Consider the following 17,366-nt stretch of genomic DNA (forward strand, 5'->3'; position numbering starts at 1 on the left):
CCACGCTGGGTCTGTACATTGTCAATGGTAGGCTTCGAGAGGACTCCTATTTACATTTTACATTTAAGTCATTTAGCAGACGCTCTTATCCAGAGCGACTTACAAGTTGGTGCATTCACCTTATGATATCCAGTGGAACAACCACTTTACAATAGTGCATCTAACTCTTTTAAGGGGGGGGGGGGTTAGAAGGATTACTTTATCCTATCCTAGGTATTCCTTAAAGAGGTGGTGTTTCAGGTGTTTCCGGAAGGTGGTGATTGACTCCGCTGACCTGGCGTCGTGGGGGAGTTTGTTCCACCATTGGGGTGCCAGAGCAGCGAACAGTTTGACTGGGCTGAGCGGGAGCTGTACTTCCTCAGAGGTAGGGAGGCGAGCAGGCCAGAGTTGGATGAACGCAGTGCCCTTGTTTGGGTGTAGGGCCTGATCAGAGCCTGAAGGTACGGAGGTGCCGTTCCCCTCACAGCTCCGTAGGCAAGCACAATGGTCTTGTAGCGGATGCGAGCTTCAACTGGAAGCCAGTGGAGAGAGCGGAGGAGCGGGGTGACGTGAGAGAACTTGGGAAGGTTGAACACCAGACGGGCTGCGGCGTTCTGGATGAGTTGTAGGGGTTTAATGGCACAGGCAGGGAGCCCAGCCAACAGCGAGTTGCAGTAGTCCAGACGGGAGATGACAAATGCCTGGATTAGGACCTGCGCCGCTTCCTGTGTGAGGCAGGGTCGTACTCTGCGAATGTTGTAGAGCATGAACCTACAGGAACGGGTCACCGCCTTGAGGAGGACACAATGGAGTTGTCAACCGTGATGGCGAGATCATGGAACGGGCAGTCCTTCCCCGGGAGGAAGAGCAGCTCCGTCTTGCCGAGGTTCAGCTTGAGGTGGTGATCGTCATCCCCACTGATATGTCTGCCAGACATGCAGAGATGCGATTCGCCACCTGGTTATCAGAGGGGGAAAGGAAAGATTAATTGTGTGTCGTCTGCATAGCAATGATAGGAGAGACCATGTGAGGTATGACAGAGCCAAGTGACTTGGTGTATAGCGAGAATAGGAGAGGGCCTAGAACAGAGCCCTGGGGGACACCAGTGGTGAGAGCACGTGGTGCGGAGCCAGATTCTCGCCACGCCCACCTGGTAGGAGCGACCTGTCAGGTAGGACGCAATCCAAGCGTGGGCCGCGCCGGAGATGCCCAACTCGGAGAGGGTGGAGAGGAGGATCTGATGGTTCACTGTATCAAAGGCAGCCGATAAGTCTAGAAGGATGAGAGCAGAGGAGAGAGAGTTAGCTTTAGCAGTGCGGAGCGCCTCCGTGACACAGAGAAGAGCAGTCTCAGTTGAATGACTAGTCTTGAAACCTGACTGATTTGGATCAAGAAGGTCATTCTGAGAGAGATAGCAGGAGAGCTGGCCAAGGACGGCACGTTCAAGAGTTTTGGAGAGAAAAGAAAGAAGGGATACTGGTAGAAGAAGGGATACTGGTCCTATGGTAGGTACACCTACAGCTCATCCCTTGGCTGTAGTACATTAGATTGATYTATCACAAACCTCAACCTAGAGTCTCTCAGAGCGTTCACAGTCACACCAATGACACCCCTATCAGATCACATCAACATCACAGCCTACTTTAACAAAGTAATACTATCATGAGGCATCAAAGCCAACCAAACTGCATACTATTAAGAAACCCTATAGATGGAAGGAAAGTAGTGGAAACCTACCAAAAAACTGTTGGGCAACAACAAATCTAATCCCATTTAGACAACTTCCTGGACAAAACATTTCACTGCAATAGTGAAGCTATAAACTTGGTAGTAAAAAGCCTAAACTGTATATTTGACCTTTCAGCTTCTCTATCAAGTCTAAAAGTGTCAAGCAGACAACCTAACAAAATGAACAACAATGACAAATGGTTTGATGAAGAATGCAAAACCCTGAGAAAGAAATTGAGAAACATATTCAACCAAAAGCACAGAGACCCAGAAAACCACAYCAGMATTAGGACTATACCCGCTAGTTGTCAAAATTCAGAAAAGAGCTGTTAAAATCTACAACCACCTAAAAGGAAGCAATGCCCACACATTCCACCACAAAGCCCTCGCCTACAGAGAGATTAACCTAAAGAAGAGTCCCCTCAGCCAGCTGTTTCTGGGGTTCTGTTCCAACACAAACAGACCACACAGAGCCCCAGGACAGCAACACAATTAGACCCAATCAAATTATGAGAAAGCAAAAAGATAACTATTTGACCCACTGGAAATAATTACTAAAAAACTGAGCAAATTGGAATGCCCTAAACAGAAAATACCTGACAACTGTGACTGACCCAAAATTAAGAAAATCCTTGACTATGTAAAGACTCAGTGATCATAGACTTGCTATTGRGAGAGGTAGCCATAGGCAGACCTGGCTCTCGAGCGCAGGAGGTTGGTGGCACCTTAATTGGGGAGAATGGGCTCATGGTAATGACTGGAGTGGAATCAGTTAAATGGTATCAAATACATCAAACATATGGTTTCCAATTTTTTTAATGCCATTCCATTTGCTCTGTTCCGGCCATTATTATGAGCCGTTGTCCACTCAGCAGCCTTTATTGCAGAGGGGAGAGAGAAGACAGACAATGAACCCACAACTCACAAAATGAGGTGGAAACTGAGTGGCACATCCTAACCTCCTGCCAAATGTATAGATATACATATTTCCCACAGATCCACAAAGAATTTGAAAACAAACCAAACATTGATAAATTCCCATATCTGTTGGGCGAAATACTGCAGTGTGCAATCATAGCAGCAAGATTTGTGGCCTGTTGCCATGAGAAAAGAGTAACCATGTGGAGCACATACAATTGCACATACAATTGTTTTAAATACAATCAATATTTATGTTTATCTTTACCTACTATTCATACTATAACTATTTGCACATTACTAAAACACTGTGCATGGCTGATAATATATACTAACACTTGAAATCACAGGAGGTTGGTGGCACCTTAATTAGGGAGGATGGGCTCGTGGTAATGACTGGAGCGGAATCAGTGGAATGCCATCAAATACATCAAACACATGGTTTGATGCCATTCTATTTGCTCTGTTCCAGCCATTATTATGAGCAGCCCCCACTGCGAAATGTCTTTATCTTTTTGAATGCAATATTTACTGTAAAATTCACATCGTTTTTGTTGTTATGTGTCTTCTCACTTTTGTTTATTTTAYTTGCTTTGGCAATGGAAATACATGTTATCCATGCCAATAAAGCCTTTTTGAATTGAATTGATAGGAATAACATAGGTTTCAGTAAGGTTGGGTTCTTAGCATTCATAGCCATGGTTGTCAACTGTACCGCAGAAATGGAATGTAAATCACAGAAAATAGATGTTGGGGTGGCAGCTGCATTGAAGTACTTGGGTGTACAAGATTTTGTTGCAGAGGAGTTACAAGGTGTATTGAACGATAGTGTCCAGTCCTCCCAGGCTGCCAGCCTGGTGTAGGATCAGATAAGGCCACATTGTGGAATAAGGGTGAGGTTTTAATGGATGTAGGGTTAGTTGGTATAGTGATTTTTCTTCCCTTTTGTGTCACACAGGGTTATGAATTTACACTCCAGAACAGTAGGTGGAAACAAAGGGCTTGATAAGAGAAATAGATTAATAACAAAGATGTTCTACTATCTGTGTTAATAAGGTGGCGGCATGCGCTTTATACGTTTGTTTGYGGACCGCCATGATATCATAGAAGAAGATAGACGAATAAGGACGCCGTGACCAGCGTCCCACTCCAGTACAGTAGTTGGCAGTGTATGCATATTTGAGTTGGTTGCGATCCGCCAATACACACTTTAAGAAGAATAACATTGGGGGCATTGCGTGCTTCTCTTCTGCACACGCAATTTTACAACACATCCAGCGAGGTAAAATGGCGTCGGGTGCCATTTCAACGGAGTCAAAGAAAATAACAGATTTACGAGTTATAGATCTCAAATCTGAACTCAAGCGAAGGAATTTAGATATMACAGGTGTGAAGAATGTTCTAATTGCCAGGCTGAAACAGGTAACGAGCTCAATTTATTTGTACATGGCGAAGGCAAAGCTAAATGCCGCTAGCTAATGTTAGCTACCAAACAGTTGTACGAATTTGATTGAGTCSGTCCTCAACTGCTGCCAGCTAGATAGTTTAGCTACTGGTTTGCTATCCAACTTGTTATGGGATGAATATGTATCTATGTACAGCTTGCTTTTTTCGTAGTTGCCAACTAAGATGTTTAGCCTGTTAGCAAACGTTACCGTTGGATGCTGACTTGTTTTTCAACTGCAGTACTGCGTGCTCGCGGCCTGGCTTTGCAGCGTCAGGTTGACAAGGTAGCCCATTGATGTCCTGCATCAATGCAGTCGGTGTGGGGGCGCTGCTAACTGATGTTAACTGGCCATGACATCTATCGCATTCAGCATGTGCACAGCTACCTAGCAAGTTACTTGTCTCCTTTAGAAAACTAGGTTGCTTTAGGCCCACAGCACATCCACACGATAACTTACTAATTTCGCGAAATACCTTGATCAGAGTTAACTAACGTCTATAATTCAAATAAAAGGCGCAGAATTTCACAGGCGCAGAATAAAACCGATGTAGACCTTACCGTGAAATGCTTACTTACAATACCTTATTTAATAAAAATAAGAGTTAAGATAATATTTACTATAGGGGATATTAAAGTTTAGGGGATATTCAAGTAGTATGTAGTAGCCTAAACCTATCAATGTTACATTGAGCTGGGTGAATGGAATATGAATGACAGTCATCAAATATGCTGTAATAGAAATAAAGCCATGCTCATAAAAAAAWWAAWAATAATAATTGCCCTCCATCACCTTAAACTGCACCGTTCACCACTAATTTGTGGTTAGGCGTAAGGTTAGCAGTGTGGTTAGGGTTAGCTGCTAGGTTTAAAATTAGATTTTAAGTTAAATTGTAGAAATAGGCTGGGCTTATGACTTTGTGGTAACTAGTGACAACCCGGTATGTAGGAATAAACAATGCCTCTTTGGCAACTGCAATGTATTGAGCTGTTGTAGACTTCAGACTTGTCCATGGCAGTAAGGTAGTGCTATCAGGGATCCTTGGGATGTGAGTGATTTACATTGGCGGTGCGGAATAGGCATTTTTTTCTTCAGTTGCTTGTACATTTTTATTTAGACCGTTTTTGGACGTACATCCTGGCCGTGACTGCAGTAAATGACGATAGTTGTTAATTAAAACTCATATTTGGTGACTAACAAACGTTTTTTTAACCCAATGAGTATCGCCGGTGTGCGTTTTAAATGTAACGTTAGTGTGTTTGAACTACATACTTCTGTGTGATTTAAGAGTGGCAGAGCTAGAGTGGTGTTTGAGACAAGGGCGGATCCCGAAGGGGCCCAGGGCTGGGTCTTTTTACTAAAATGTCTGTAGTCCGAATGGTTTGCGCTACAAACTATTATCTATAAAAAGGTGAGAGACTCATGTTTTGCTCTATTACGCTCACAAGCTACATAAGAGTTGTTGGAAGGCTAAGGGTTACTTCTACCAAGAACAGCATAGTGACATTTTTTATTTAACCTTTATTTAACTAGGCAAGTCAGTTAAGAACGAATTCTTATTTACAATAACTGCCTACCAAAAGGCCTCCTGCGGTGACGGAGCCTGGGATTAAAAAATACATAAATACAATATAAATATAGGACAACACTACATAAAGAGAGACCTAAGACAACAACATAGCAAGGCAGCAACACCTGAACACAGCATGGTAACAACATGGTAGCAACACAACGTGGTAGGAGCACAAAACATGRTACAAACATTCTTGGGCGCAGTCAACAGCACAAAGGTCAAGAAGGTAGGGACRACAATACATCACACAAAGCAGCCACAACTGTCAGTAAGAGTGTCCATGATTGAGTCTTTGAATGAAGAGATTGAGATAAAACTGTCCAGTTTGCAGCTTGTTCCATGGTGTCTATAATACTGTAATAAGCTCACATAGTTGTTGTCACAAACTCCAGTTGTCACTGACTAGTTGGATATTAATATCACAGCGAGCAAACAATTTCTGTACTTGCAGCATTCATATAAATACATTTTTATCAGGTTTATGCTTTAGCGGACCAATTTTTTTAGAGATCTGTCAATAAAACTCATGAATGCAATTGTTTTGTGTTCTACTTGTTGTCCTGAAAAGAAAATGGTAAAACACTTCATTGTGAGGCTAAATATAAGGGTGGGACATGCAGCTAAATKAATATCAGATAAATGACTAGTAATTACAATAGTGTTTTATAAAAAAAAATATATATACTTTCTCAGGCCATTGGGGAGGAAGGTGGAGATGCAGAGACAATTGAAATTCCACTCCCAGCAGACACGCCTAATAAAAAAAATGCAAAAGCTAAAGGTAATTTGACATTCCTAATATTTCAATTACTGTTCAATATTTCTGTTTTCATTTTGGATGATATTACTCYATTACTTCTTTAGGAAAGAAAGTGGACTCTGACACTGACAATCCAATGGAAGAGGAACCCTTCTCCAAGGAAGATGAATACTTCTCCTTCTCCAAGGAAGATGAATCTCCTACCAAGGAAAACAAATATTTTTCCAAGGTTAGTGTCACATGAATATGTTTACGTTTGTGGTATGTTTGTTTACCGCACTCTCACAGTAGACTAGAGATCATTGGGTTACCATACCCAGATCAGTTAATAAAAAAAATGTAAATGCTGGTATTCAGATTGGTTAACCCGGTTTTAGTAAGGCGGTTTTAGTAAGGCAGTAGACTGAAACTGTCTTTATATGTGTATTTACCTTTCACATTGGTCTCTTTTTCAGGAGGGAGATGAGGATGACATTGAAGAAGGTATGTTTGTGCTCACACCCTATTGAATTGATAACTTTTTNGGGGGGGGGGGGGGTTGTAGGTAGCCCCCTTTGCGTGAAGGTAAGAATCTGCTATGCCCCCTTTCTCCTTTATGCCTCCCATTTCTTTTGTCTGCTGGCTGGATTTTTGGGGGGGGGGGGGGGTTGTAGGTAGCCCCCTTTGCGTGAAGGTAAGAATCTGCTATGCCCCCTTTCTCCTTTATGCCTCCCATTTCTTTTGTCTGCTGGCTGGATACTCAGCAAGCCAGCTATTCRGGACTCACTGTTCATGAATACAACATAGAAGGGACATCCTGTTTGTGGAGGACTTGCTTATTTTTGTCACAGTACTTTTTTTGAGGGTGGGATGTTACCTACTCTTCCAGGCCTGAGATGCAATGGGGCTCCAACAACCATACAGACTGCATGGCACATTCCCTAAAAATAAAAAGCTCAGGAATCAACAGGCTTCTTCAAGGTGAGGGAAAGGTATGCCGGAAGAAGTCAAGCTGAGTTAGAGGGAGATCCAGTGTGCGCTGACGATACCATGGGGGACTCCTGCCCATCGGGGCCCATCCTCCTGTAGCACCCAACTGCAGTACAGATGTCTCAGGCGGAGAGAAGAAATCATCGCTAAGAATGCTCAAAGACCAACCAGGACATGATGTACAGTCTTGAGGACACATTTGCTAAGGACTTGAGCCTGTCACTACAGTCACAAGGACAATTAAAGATGATATCTATTTTTTTGTCAACCATCCCAAGTCACTTAATAAGACAGACTTTTATGAGGGAAAGAAGACATGGGAGATGACCATAAAGACTGATGGGAAATGACCATAAAGACTGATGGGAGATGACCATAAAGACTGATGGGAGATGACCATAAAGACTGATGGGAGATGACCATAAAGACTGATGGGAGAGCCCTCGGCAGTAGAACGGTCATCAAATGAGACTGAATTTGACCTCCATGGCTTTGGGCACAGATTTTTTGGGGGTTACGGAAGAAGTTGGACAGATGCTATTTTCTTTTCATTTGAACAAATGCTCTCTCTTCAAACTGAAGAACTGGAATGGAGCTCCTAATGACAGGAGCATTGAAGAGTAACTTCACTGTACAGTACTCATAACTGTAAGGATCGCAAAAGAAGTATTGGTGGTGAAAATGACATGAAGATTATTGAACCGCACCACCATTTTTCAATGAGGAATGTATGTTTTGTGTGTTCCTGTGGTCTTCTACCCTTCGATGACCACTAATACTAAACTTGCTTTCTATTCTACTTTCTAGGTCAAGTAACAGACATGTCAATGTTAAACATTGTTTTTTTGCCATGTTTTATCCTTATTAAATCCCTCAGATGTAACTGATACAGATGATGGTACTCGCGAAAATTCTAAACCTCCACCCAGTGAGGACGTTGAGGCAGAAGCCGAGGCGGAGGCTGAACAAGTGGAGGAGATCGAAACTGAAGTTGCCGTCTCCGCTAAAGAAGACGAGGACGATAACATATCCGTCACACTCCAGAATGAAGATGCAATCACGCTGGATGTTGATGGTGATGACCTCCTGGAAACAGGTAAACATGTGAAACTTCCAGATTCAGAGGCAGACAAGGGCTGTGACGAGCCAGAGGCCTCTGCTGAGATGAGCCCCAAGGATGCCATGAAGATGGAAGTGGAAGGCCATAAAGATGGTAAGAAGGATGACGGGACGAAGGTTGACTCCTCTAAGAAGGAAAGCAGAGAGGCCTCGAAGAAARCTGAAATGGGWGACAAAGACAAGGATTCTGGGAAGAAAGGCCCCTCGTCTACTGGGGCATCAGGTCAAGGAAAGAGGTTTGTCTTTCTAGCTATGTCAGTTCTTTAAGATACTACTACCAAGTTCCAGCTCACTGTGAACGCAGCATTGTGGGTAGCCTCAAGATTTTTTTTGCTTTTTTTCCTAATGAGAAATGTTCATTGATGTACCTAATGAGCCTCCCATTTGTTGCTTTCATTTGGTTGTTTTTCCTGAAGTTGGGTAATTTGTGTCATTAACCAGGAGCTGAAAACAGATGTTACTTTCACCTTTCCAGCACGTTTGCCTTTTCCAGTTCCCACGTAGGGCTTTTTTAAAGGGGCAGTAGTCCCTGTGATGTCAGTTTGTCAGAAACATATGAAATGATTCGCTGTGAAGTCGAACGCAATACTGAAGATTTCATTGGTCCAGGGAGTAAATTGGCTGAGAACATGACCCATATCACCCGTGGAAAAGCAATGAAAAAGGCCATTATGGGAGTTTTGTCCAAATGCAAGCCTTGCCCGTGGGGATTTAAAAAAAATACATACAGAAAAATAAAGTGTTTTTCTTTTTTTGACAAAAAAAGTTGTTTGCCCTGGTGTACGTCATATTCCGCAGGGGCTTTCATATACTGGCACTCATCTCTTGTTTCTTTTTATTTGTTGTTAAATCTGCTTTGTAGTTCTTCAAAGGACAGAGATGGAAAGGCCACAAAAGATGACAAAGGTAAGCATTTTACAGATGCATTTCTCAAGATGTCACTACTAATGATCAGAYGATGGTCAAGCATAGGCCTTTATGTAGTGCATGTAATCAATGTGCAGTATTGACTGGACAGCCAAAATGGCATTATTTTCTCTAGCGTCAGAACAAACAATTGATCTGTGAATTTTAGTACCACTGGTGTAGTAATGTGCCGTATTACCCAGTTTTCTTCACATATCTAAAAAGTACATTTCTTTGGCATTTTAAAGGTGTCAAATTATTTCATTTTGTCAAAAGCACCTGCATTTTAACATTTAATTCTTACCGGTAAGTAACATTAGGCTCTTATAGATTAGTTTGTACAATGTGTAGACATTTTACATGTAAAAGCCTCTATAGTGCATGTATGTTTTTAAACAACCCTATTTCAGGAAGTATCAGCAGTAGTAGTGCAAGCAGCTCCACTCGAAACATATGGGTGAGCGGCCTGTCCTCCAACACCAAAGCAGCTGATTTGAAAAACCTCTTTGGCAAATATGGGAAGGTAAGCCTAGAGCTTAAAACATCCATAAACGGTTTCTTGTGGTGGGGTACTGGGGTTTGTTGTTTCTTACTGTATGGTTGTCATGGTTTTGCTTTGACTTAATGGAAACAATTTACTGGTTTACTAAGGGAAAGGGGGATACCAAGTCAGTTGAACAACTGAATGCATTCAACTGAAATGTGTCCTAACGCATTTAATCCAACCCTCTACAAGCAGCATGTAGTTGCTCCGCCACTAAACAAATTCCTGTCTCCGCAGGTTTTTAGTGCCAAAGTGGTTACTAATGCTCGCAGTCCTGGAGCCAAATGTTATGGCTTGGTGACAATGTCTTCCAGTGCAGAGGTGGGAAGGTGCATCTCCCACCTGGACCGCACAGAACTCCACGGCCAGCAGATATCTGTTGAAAGGGTAAGCTGACAAACAGTTGTTTTGCACATTGTTCAGGTAGAATGTTCAGAGAACGATTACAATTTTAGAGTTCAGAATCTTTTCTCTGACTTCTATCTTTTGTGACGTCATAGAAACGTTAAGAGTTCTGAAGGTTTTAAGATGCCATTTTGAGAGTTTTCTGCAGAACAACATTGGCTGACATTCTCTTCTGAGCCATTGAGCCAACATGCGCTCTGTCATTTTCGTTGTAGGGAGAAAAAAGGTTCATGGTCCTTTGTTCTTCAATAAATTGAAATTACATTGCTTCAGAATTGTGACGGAGCCTTTAAATACTGTGACTGAGTATTTGTTGTCTTTTCAGGTTAAAAGTGATCCCTTCAAGAAAGAACCTTCGAAGAAGGAATCAGATGACAAAACCAGCTCAATCAAATCGAGTGACAAACGTAGTGCGTCAACAAGCAAGACTAGCACTAGCAAGTAAGTGAGGAAGAAACACAATCTGTCTTTTTCAGAATGGGGAAATTTGAAATAAATATTCATTTCTGTGTCTGCTCTTTTTCCCTCCTAAAGAATCCAGCCATCCTCCAAAAAAGAGGAGAAGAAGTCCGACAAGCCATCAGACAAAGACGGCAAGGATTCATCCAAGAAGCAGGAGTCTAAAAGCACAACATCCAGCTCAGGCCCAGATGCCTCCAAGAAAGATGATAAAAAGCATGGTGGAAGTATGTATGCTCCCTATCTCAGGTTCCTTTTTATGTATTGTGTTGATGAGTAGAGTAGTAAAAATGTATCTCTGTATCCTGTATTGTGTAGGGACCAAGAGCCCTGGCAAGATGGTGGTGATTGATCATGCCAAAGGAGACCTCAATAAAGTGAGACCACCGTTTAGGAGGGGGAGATTTGACAAGCCGGGTTTCACCACCAACAACAACATGATGCAGCGGAGACCCAGATATTTCATGCCTCCCGRCGAGGTTTGTCGCAGTTTTTTTCTATTTGACAGTTTGATCATGGAACTTTCTTTTTCATAATTCACCTCTACATGCTTGTCTTTCCTAGATGGAGATGAATAGAGTTAGAGTTTTCTCCAACAAGGGAGGAAGCAAAGACATCCTCCCCTTTGAGAAGATGAAAGAGCAGAGGTTGCGTGAGCGTATGGTCCGGCTGGAGCGCGTCCGCAGGGCTGTGGAGCTGCGCAGGTCAGCCTGAAACACAAACTCCTACTGTAATTGTTTTACTCTGTAGTACCGTAAGGATCCTGGGTACTAATGTTTCTGTGACTTCCTGTCCCGTCAGGCGGCGTGAGATAGCGGAGCGGGAACGCCGAGAGCGTGAGCGTATCAGTCTGATTAGGGAGCGGGAGGAGAGAGAGAACCTGCTCCGGGAACGCCAGAGGCTTGAGGTGGAGAGGCAGAAACTGGAGAGGGAGCGCATGGAGAGGGAAAGGCTGGAGAGGGAAAGGATCCGCATAGAGCAGGTGCTTGGACTCAAATCATTAAGGATRTTTAGTCGACTAGGCTGTACCTTAGTTGATTGTTGTAAAAATGACAGGAGGAAGGTGAGTTGTTTACTCATTGTTCATTCTGGTACTCTTTCAAAGGCTCCTAGGAGCATTTTTGAGCAGCTAATTGTGAGCAAACCATTTAGTGGATTGATGATGTAATGCTGACGTTATATCTCTGTAATGCAGGAGCGGCGTAAAGAGGCGGAGCGTATGGCTCGTGAGCGGGAGGAGCTGAGGAGGCAGCAGGAGCAGCTCCGCTACGAGCAGGAGAAGAGAAACAACCTGAAGAGAGGCCGCGATGTGGACCACAGGTACACAAGGCCACACTGTAGTTGGGGATGGGATGTTTGTCTGGGGTTTGTTCTGTGTAGTTGAGGCTTTGATTGTGGACAACCAGCTTCCACCATTATGTCCAAGAAGTTGCAGGATAGGTTACAGAGCAGATTGTGCAGTACTGCTTTGTCGTCGTCCCCTGCACACAGACTTGTCTCGCATACTATCCTGGTCTGTCTGCATCCCACGGCAGATGGGGATGCTTGGTCTCAGACATGACCAGCAGATGTCAATTTGACCATCAAGTGAAAGATACATTTTGGTATCATATCTGACCAAGCTCAAAAAGTGGTATTCCACACCAGTTTACTTGTTGCCCAGTTAAAACATTCTCCATTGAATGTTTCAGCAGGAGGGATGATCCCTATTGGAATGGGAACAAGAAGATCCAGCCAGAGTCTGAGGGCCGTCTCAACCAGGGCTCGGACTACAACCGCCAGCAGAACCGCTTTACTGAGTTCAGCCCCCGAGAGAGAGGCAGAGGCTTCCCCGAGGCTGCAGCCGTGGAGCCCAACACCATTGAGAGGTAGGCCCTCTTTGATAAGCCCTCTTATTTATATAGTGCTTTTTGCAAATAAAGCAACCTGAACCTAAACTGGCAAAGAACAAGCTACACACAGCCCACATAGCAGTTTAGCATGTCTATCCCCCTCCAGTAACAGTCAGCTCTTGACAGAATCTGACAATCCATTTTGGGTGTGGGGTGTTTTCAGACGTAACCGCTTCAACAGTGAGCCTGAGGCCAAGAAGTCCCGCCCCGCTGCTCGCAGGGACACCTCTGGGTTTGAGCGCTACCCCAAGAACTTTGAGACTGTCCGCAGGGCCGAGCCTCCTCCAACTCCACGCACAGACATCCGTGACACAGACCGCAGAGAGATCCGAGACACAGACCGCAGAGAGATCCGAGACAGGGACGAGCGCCGGGCCGCGCCCATGCCGGAGCGCCGKGCYGCGCCCATGCCGGAGCGCCGTGCTGCGCCYATGCCGGAGTGCCGGGCTGCGCCCATGCCGGAACGGCCAGCAGGGGGCAGAGCACCCATACCTGGCATGTCTCATACCGGCCGCTCACCCAGAGGCACCGGGCACGCTGGTCATGCTACTCATACTGGGCATACAGGATGGAAGAATGACGGCGGCATGAGTGCACCTAAGGGGGACATACGGTCAGAATGGATGGATGCCTGGTGTGCTTGTTTAAGTTTGTAGACAATGKCCTTTTGTTGTAATAATCCTGTCTCTGTGGTTATGTAGTGGAGCTGTGCGTACCGGAGGTATGCGGCCAGAGCGTTCAGGCAGAGATGGCCAGGGGCCTGCTCTCAGAGGAGGCTCCTCAGCCAGCCGAGGAAGATCCAACTTCAGTGGCCGGGATGGAGGAAGACCCATGGTCATGGCAGACCAGGTCAGCACCTCACAAATCCCCCATAGCTAAATCTACACATTCAATACCCTCCATTTCCTCTATTTTAGTTACATTTCAGATRGGGAATTCATAACTACAATCTCCCCTGTTCTCTACCCAGCATTTCAGCTCTGGCCGCCAGGTGGTGGTGGAGCGGCATGGCCGGGACCTGCCAGCCCCCAGGAAGGAGTGGCATGGTGGGGCTGGATCCCAGGGAGGGGGCTTCCCWGACAGCCGCAGGATGGGAGACAGCCGTGGCAGCATGATGGCCCCACACTCAAGGTRTTCACTGCCGTTGCATTAAGACTGTACTTTTCCCTTTATCCAGATTACAACCTCTCACTTTCAGTTAATTGAAATTGGAACCTTTTTTCTAAATATCACCCTTTCTGAAACAAGCTTTACAAAGCTGGTTKCAATTCCAGTTTCATCCACCAGAAAAGACGGAACAAATATTACAACACATGGTTGAACTCAAATATACTAATTGATTAAAAAAAACATTTATGGGAAAAAAATATTTGTTAATGATATTATGAATAGGAAAGGTGGAGTTAACACAAATGTGGAATTGTTAGCTCTATCTAAAATTACAACCAACTGATTGGTGCATTACTGCAAATATGGAGGAGGCAAGTGGAAGGGGGAGAAGGGGAGCTTGTTTGTCTGGCCTTTATTAAAGATCAAAATTAGAGAGAAAAATTGTCATGAATAGAAAAATATACCAGTTTTATTTGAGGACCAAAATGTTGACCATGGCACCATACAGGTTGCAAAATACGTGCTGATTCCATGGCACATTGTTTATAAACTGATACGCAAAACAACACACAACTAAGTTCTATTTAAATTATTATACAATATTCTTGCCACCAAAAGAAGAATGTTATGTATATTGGGCATACAACCAATTCGGCCACTTATTCTGGTATTGTTCCTGTGTAGCCTGTTTCTGGTCACAGGTTCAGGAGTGGTTAAACAGTCATAACATTGTTCCAAAATGAGCCCTACAAATAGCACTGTTGGTCGATCAGGAAAGCCATAGTCAATCAATCAACAACAAAAATATATATTTTAATATTCCATTTTAGAAAGGTTTGAGAATCTGTGTAAGACATCACAGAACAGTTGAAAAATAAATAGCACAAGGAAATCAAGAGCAGGTGGTCTATGGAGATAGGAGGGGTGGATTTAATCTGTAATAGTTGTGACTGAAATGAATATCAAGTGTACTGGACTTGTCTGAGCACTATGAATTAGACTTGTCTGAGCACTATGAATTAGACTTTGGTGGTATCCATGTTTCCATACCGTCATTTTGCCACTCTGGGATATGCTGTAATACCTACACTGAACACAAGGAGCGCTACTTTCAAACCCCACTGCGCCTCAGCATTCTCTATGGAATTTTACATGGATTACAAACTAAATACGACATTGTGAACATTTTATATAGTCTGACCTAAAGTATTTGCAGGACAGACATCCCAGCTATACAAGTAACTAAAAATGCTTCACAGTTTGCTGCATCCACAAAGCAAATATTAGACAGCAAGGCTCTTGATCCAGGAGGGGGATTCTCTGCTGTTACCAAGCAAAGCTTGATTTTGAAAGAAGCTAACCACTTAACTAGATGGCTAACTTGCAAACCAAATGCACAACTACAGAGCATTTAGCACATTTTAGACAGTTAATAGGTATAACTAACTAGATCACCTGGTGTGTGCTACACAAGGCTCTGGTCTCTCGTTGTGTGCTTGTAAACAAACACCACGTGACTGGGGACTACCAGTAAGCTTTCATAATGAAAAATTGTGACAGGTGAAATGACCACGTGCTTCTTTCTCCTAACTGATTGCAGGTATTTACTTAAAGTAGATTCAACGATATTAGCCACCACGGTTTTTCTATACCGCCATTTCCAAATACCCCAGTAAACTAAAACTAATGTACARAATTCCAATGAATCCAAATGTGATAAGTATGAAAGTACCAATGTATTTATGCAACACTGTTTTAGGCAGAAATGTATTTTTTTTTCTCCAGCCACTCTTCGTCTGCAATGAACAGAATCGTGCAGATCACCAACAGTTCCATGTCCAGTGTTGGCGGATTCAAGCCCTTCAAAGGAGCACCCCGACGGTTCTAACTCTCCCCAGATCAGCTTCAACTTATTTTTTGGGAAAAAAGTTTTTTTTAAGAGGCTGGTTTCTAGCCATAAGGTTGACTATAGAAATGTTTTGTTCTGTATAGGTTACCTCAATGTATGGTTTCTTAACAGWTGTGCTGTGACTTAAACAACCCTGTGCACATAATGTTCAACTTACCTTTAGAATAGAATTGTACAGCTTTAGTTATTTTTAACAAGTTTGATGTTAACTGCTCTTCCCCTAACTGAAACTGTATGTAAAATGTAAGCAGATCAATGTATTCTTTAGCCATCATTTTTARTTATGCCCCTGGTGCTTCTGAAGGTTATTAAATTATACATCTTGCTCATTTTGTCTTCGCTCCTACATTTGACTCATGAAGTGCACATACAAGACATCACACATTGAATGGTTGTGAAAAGAGAACGTAAGTTTTATTGTCCATGTACTTTAATAATCAGGCTGAATRTCCCTCGTCTAAGGCATTTTGTTACAGAAGAAACACCATCTACATTTTGCAACGGTACTGTGATAGGCTATACATTATTTGGTCATATGTATATCAACATTTGAACCTTCCATCACGAGGATTGACCTTTTCATATTCACAAGGTKTTAAACATTAACATAATACCTCTGACATTATACTCCACTGAATGTCATTAGTAAGCAATTGTTGCATTACATGCATCAGAATAACACAATTGCATTTAAATCAACAGAACAAAGGGAAACCTATACAGAACAAGTTCAATCAACATGGGGGATTGCATTCATGTTCTGTGCTCCAGAATCTGATTTTACTCATGAAACAACCATTTTCTCCACTCTATAAAATGCCAAATTAACTTTTAAAATCCGTTCCCTCTAGATGACCAGCCGGTGGCATCTTTATTAGTGTGAAAAGCTACAAAACAATTATGGCCTTAACAGGTTTACAGCTACCTGATGTTCAAGTTGCATCAACTTTTATTGAAAGGGGCTACACAGTACATTTAACCAGCCCTTTCATACCTTTTGTCAAAGAAACAAATGAGCATTTCATATTCGACTGTAGCAATTCCAGACAGTATTCCATTTTTACAAGGTACCCAAAGAACAATAGCACAATTTATAATTCTGTATAAAATGAGGTATTTTCTCTTCTCTTAGGTTGCGTTTACACAGGCAGACCAATTCTGATCTTTTTTCTCACTAATTGGTCAAAAGAATATGCCTGTCCAAACGCAGCCTAGTAGTGTATATCAATGTAACAGTGCAAAACCAATTACAATGACTATGTTCGAGGACTACCTTGTTAAGACTGTACAGTATTTACCCCCCAAGCACTATCACAAGGCTTAAACATCTTCACTTGAGACATTCCACAAGCAAAATCCTTATCAATTATTTTGAACAACATCAAAGCTGATACACAAAACAATATCTAGATACTGGTAAATAATGCAATGTAAATGACTCCAAAAGCAAGCTTACGCACAATAAATGTTTTTTAAAAAGTGTGTGAGGCATCCGTGAAACATCTTGTTGCTCCCCCAAAAACCTCAAAGTAATTAGATAAAGTGGCCCTTTGAGGTTCTCATCACAATACTCAGTACTAGTTGCCTTTTGAACATCTTTACAAATGAGTTTAGGCCATTGGGAAGGTTGACCACATTAACAAGTATAAT

At 42.9% G+C, this 17,366-nt stretch overlaps 1 protein-coding gene across 2 annotated transcripts; it reads left to right on the plus strand.

Annotated features, from left to right (window-relative positions):
- Positions 1 to 3,873: 3,873 nt before the first annotated feature.
- On the plus strand, positions 3,874 to 16,045 carry LOC111969382 (SAFB-like, transcription modulator). Of its 2 annotated transcripts, none has more exons than XM_023995478.1 (19): positions 3,874 to 4,047; positions 6,337 to 6,424; positions 6,508 to 6,632; positions 6,859 to 6,886; positions 8,250 to 8,727; positions 9,354 to 9,397; positions 9,808 to 9,920; positions 10,179 to 10,328; positions 10,672 to 10,787; positions 10,881 to 11,032; positions 11,124 to 11,284; positions 11,370 to 11,509; positions 11,607 to 11,787; positions 12,001 to 12,125; positions 12,497 to 12,673; positions 12,861 to 13,310; positions 13,399 to 13,546; positions 13,668 to 13,828; positions 15,593 to 16,045. In XM_023995478.1, the coding sequence occupies exons 1-19, from the start codon at positions 3,913 to 3,915 to the stop codon at positions 15,693 to 15,695; spliced, it is 3,075 nt and encodes a 1,024-aa protein (XP_023851246.1). In that variant the 5' UTR covers positions 3,874 to 3,912; the 3' UTR covers positions 15,696 to 16,045. The 2 variants fall into 2 exon arrangements, with proteins under 2 accessions (XP_023851246.1, XP_023851248.1); XM_023995480.2 differs by having other exon boundaries at positions 3,875 to 4,047; positions 12,500 to 12,673.
- Positions 16,046 to 17,366: the final 1,321 nt, after the last annotated feature.

This window comes from Salvelinus sp. IW2-2015, linkage group LG10 (genome assembly GCF_002910315.2).
Source record: "Salvelinus sp. IW2-2015 linkage group LG10, ASM291031v2, whole genome shotgun sequence".
Taxonomy (NCBI): domain Eukaryota; kingdom Metazoa; phylum Chordata; class Actinopteri; order Salmoniformes; family Salmonidae; genus Salvelinus; species Salvelinus sp. IW2-2015.